Source organism: Nannobrachium achirus (genome assembly GCF_963921795.1).
Source record: "Nannobrachium achirus genome assembly, chromosome: 2".
NCBI lineage: Eukaryota > Metazoa > Chordata > Actinopteri > Myctophiformes > Myctophidae > Nannobrachium > Nannobrachium achirus.
Genome location: NC_137811.1, coordinates 70,852,203 through 70,854,618, shown reverse-complemented (window position 1 = coordinate 70,854,618; position 2,416 = coordinate 70,852,203). Strand labels below are relative to the sequence as shown.

Here is a 2,416-nt window from a genome sequence, read left to right as displayed (position 1 = left end):
GACGTTCTCCTCGTCTCTCTCTGTCTGTCTGTCTCTCAATATCTTTCTCATAACCGTTCTCTCACTCTCTCTCTCTCACTGTCTTTAGTCTTTCCTTGCTTTCTCCTCAACCTCCTCTTACTATTTCTCACTTCTACACATTCCACCTCTCTCCATCACCTACTCTGTCCTTCTGTCCTCCTCTGTGTCTGCCTGTCTTTGTGTGTGCCTGTCTCTATCGCACTTTGTCTCTGTCCGTCTGCCTGTCTCAGCATCTCTCTGTTGTCCGTGTCTGTCTGTCTGTCTGTCTGTCTGTGTCTGTCCCTGTCCATCTCTGTCTGTCTTTCTCTGTTATGGGGAAGACACAGTTGTTTTCACTGTTGAAGAGTTTCCTGGACTGTGTGTGCCTCTGCCTGTCCGTGAGTATCTTCAGATATGTCTAGTAATACCAATACTAACAGTGCTGCTGCTACTACAATCACTATTGCTATTACAACTAAGGGGAGAGCATTTTCATTAATGTTTCATTTTGCGATTGTGCTCATAAGGTTTTGTCAAGTGCTGTGACAACTTATATTTATAACTTATTCTTATGTTGGCACTTGGCAGTAATAATCCATATAATTGATATTGATTAATATGTTAATTGAGATTATACATTGTACATGCAATACAGCATACAGTATGCACAGTCCATGGTGTCATGATAACAGTACATGAAAACACCATATGATGTGTGAAAGATGTCTTTCTGCACATACTGTTAATAACTAACTCTGGCCTCCCTGCTTGGGGCGCTCACAAAAAAAACAACCTCACAACACATTGCAATGCATCGCGGTGTGAGCTTGTAGATCAGATATTTTCATCGTATGAAAACGTATATAACGGCAAGCCCAGTCACGATGTCTAAAGATGATTCATTTATTCATGAAACAAGACTGTGTAAACACTCATGTAAGTTACCAAGTTTACCATAAAGCTACTTTTGTTAAAGGGATATTTCACTTTCAAAAAAACCTTTTGTCATTTTATCAGGCTTTTGGGAACACCCAGGACAGTTTTTGAATTTCTTCATTCAGTATTTAGATATTTGATATTCATTTCCCCCCTACCAAGACCTTCCTATACAGACTCTATTCCATTTTAATAGATTCAATGAAAACAACTGAACTTTTTTTCTGGGGACTCCTGACACCCTCCGAATACGCGAACAGGCCGTGTTTTTTCGATAACATTTTTCATTGATTTCTATAAATTCTTTGGGGGAAATAAAAATGAATGAAAAAAACACGGCCTGCTCATGTATTTGGAGGGTGTTACGAGTCACCAGAAAAAAGGACAGTTGTTTTCATTGAATTTATCATGGTTAAAATGGAATTTGAAGTTATAATGGGTTCGTATAGGAAGGTCCTGGAAGGGGGCAACATGGGGGAAATGAATATCAAATATCTAAATACTGAATGAAGTAATTCAAAAACTGTCCTGGGTGTTCCCAAAAGCCTGATAAGACGATAAAATGACAAAACGTTTTTTTTTTTTTTTTAAGTGAAATATCCCTTTAACTCTTATACTGCTTTGAACGTTCCTGTTCGCCCCAATCCTCCAGGGACGTCTGTGCCAATACGCCCGTTCGTTCGTTTGATGTTTTTTATGGATTATGATAAAAGTCGTCCTTGCGCAACTTTTGAATGCATAATTGGTCGTCTGTGTCATTTTGAGGACAGCCGGAAACCTTTCATAAAAAAAAAAGTAAACAGACTGTCCTGGCTCCGCCTGCCCAGAGCGACTAGCTGCCAGGGGCGTCAATTGGGTATGGCAGGGGTATGCAGCTGCCATACCTTGACAGGGGGAAATAATAAAAATGTACTTTTCATCGTGCCTGTTGCTAAGGTATGGCAACATGACTGGTGTCTTCACCAGACACCAGTCATGTTGCCATACCTTAGCTTGTTCTGAACTGACGCCACTGCTAGCTGCTAGCAGCATTGAGGGACTATATTGTTTTATGCATCGGGCTGTTAGTAGAGAAAGAGAGAGAGAAACGTTGGTAAAAGCGATCATTTTGTCGGAAATCAGTTGTTTTATAGTATTAGTAGTATAGTAATTGTAGTAGGTAGTAGTATTTAGCAGTACTAGAATATTGAGATGTATTAGGCCAACTCAGCCTCAACTTGCTGGTATCATTCCGCCGAAGTGCGACCCAACCCCCCCTGACCGATAGAAATAAACTTTGTTAGAATTAGGATTACACAACCTACCCGTGTTGGTGACCCAGGACCAGCGCCCATGGTGGTGGTGGTCGTGATGATGACGATGATGATGATGATAATGATGATGAAGAAGAGAAAAAGATCACTGTAGCCATTGTTATTGAAGATAAAAAGATTGAAGAACGTAGGACGTCATCCGCTCCCGACCGGATCAAAAGCCCGAA

General features: G+C 40.7%; 1 protein-coding gene across 1 annotated transcript in view; it reads left to right on the top strand.

Moving 5' to 3' along the window:
• Positions 1-332: 332 nt before the first annotated feature.
• clk2b (CDC-like kinase 2b) overlaps positions 333-2,416 on the top strand; it is a gene marked incomplete at both ends in the record, with an annotated part of 19,441 nt that continues 17,357 nt past the window's right edge. Inside the window, one exon of the mRNA XM_080744031.1 lies at positions 333-398. Within this exon, the coding sequence (XP_080600157.1) occupies positions 333-398 (66 nt within the window). The remainder of the gene's footprint in view (positions 399-2,416) is intronic.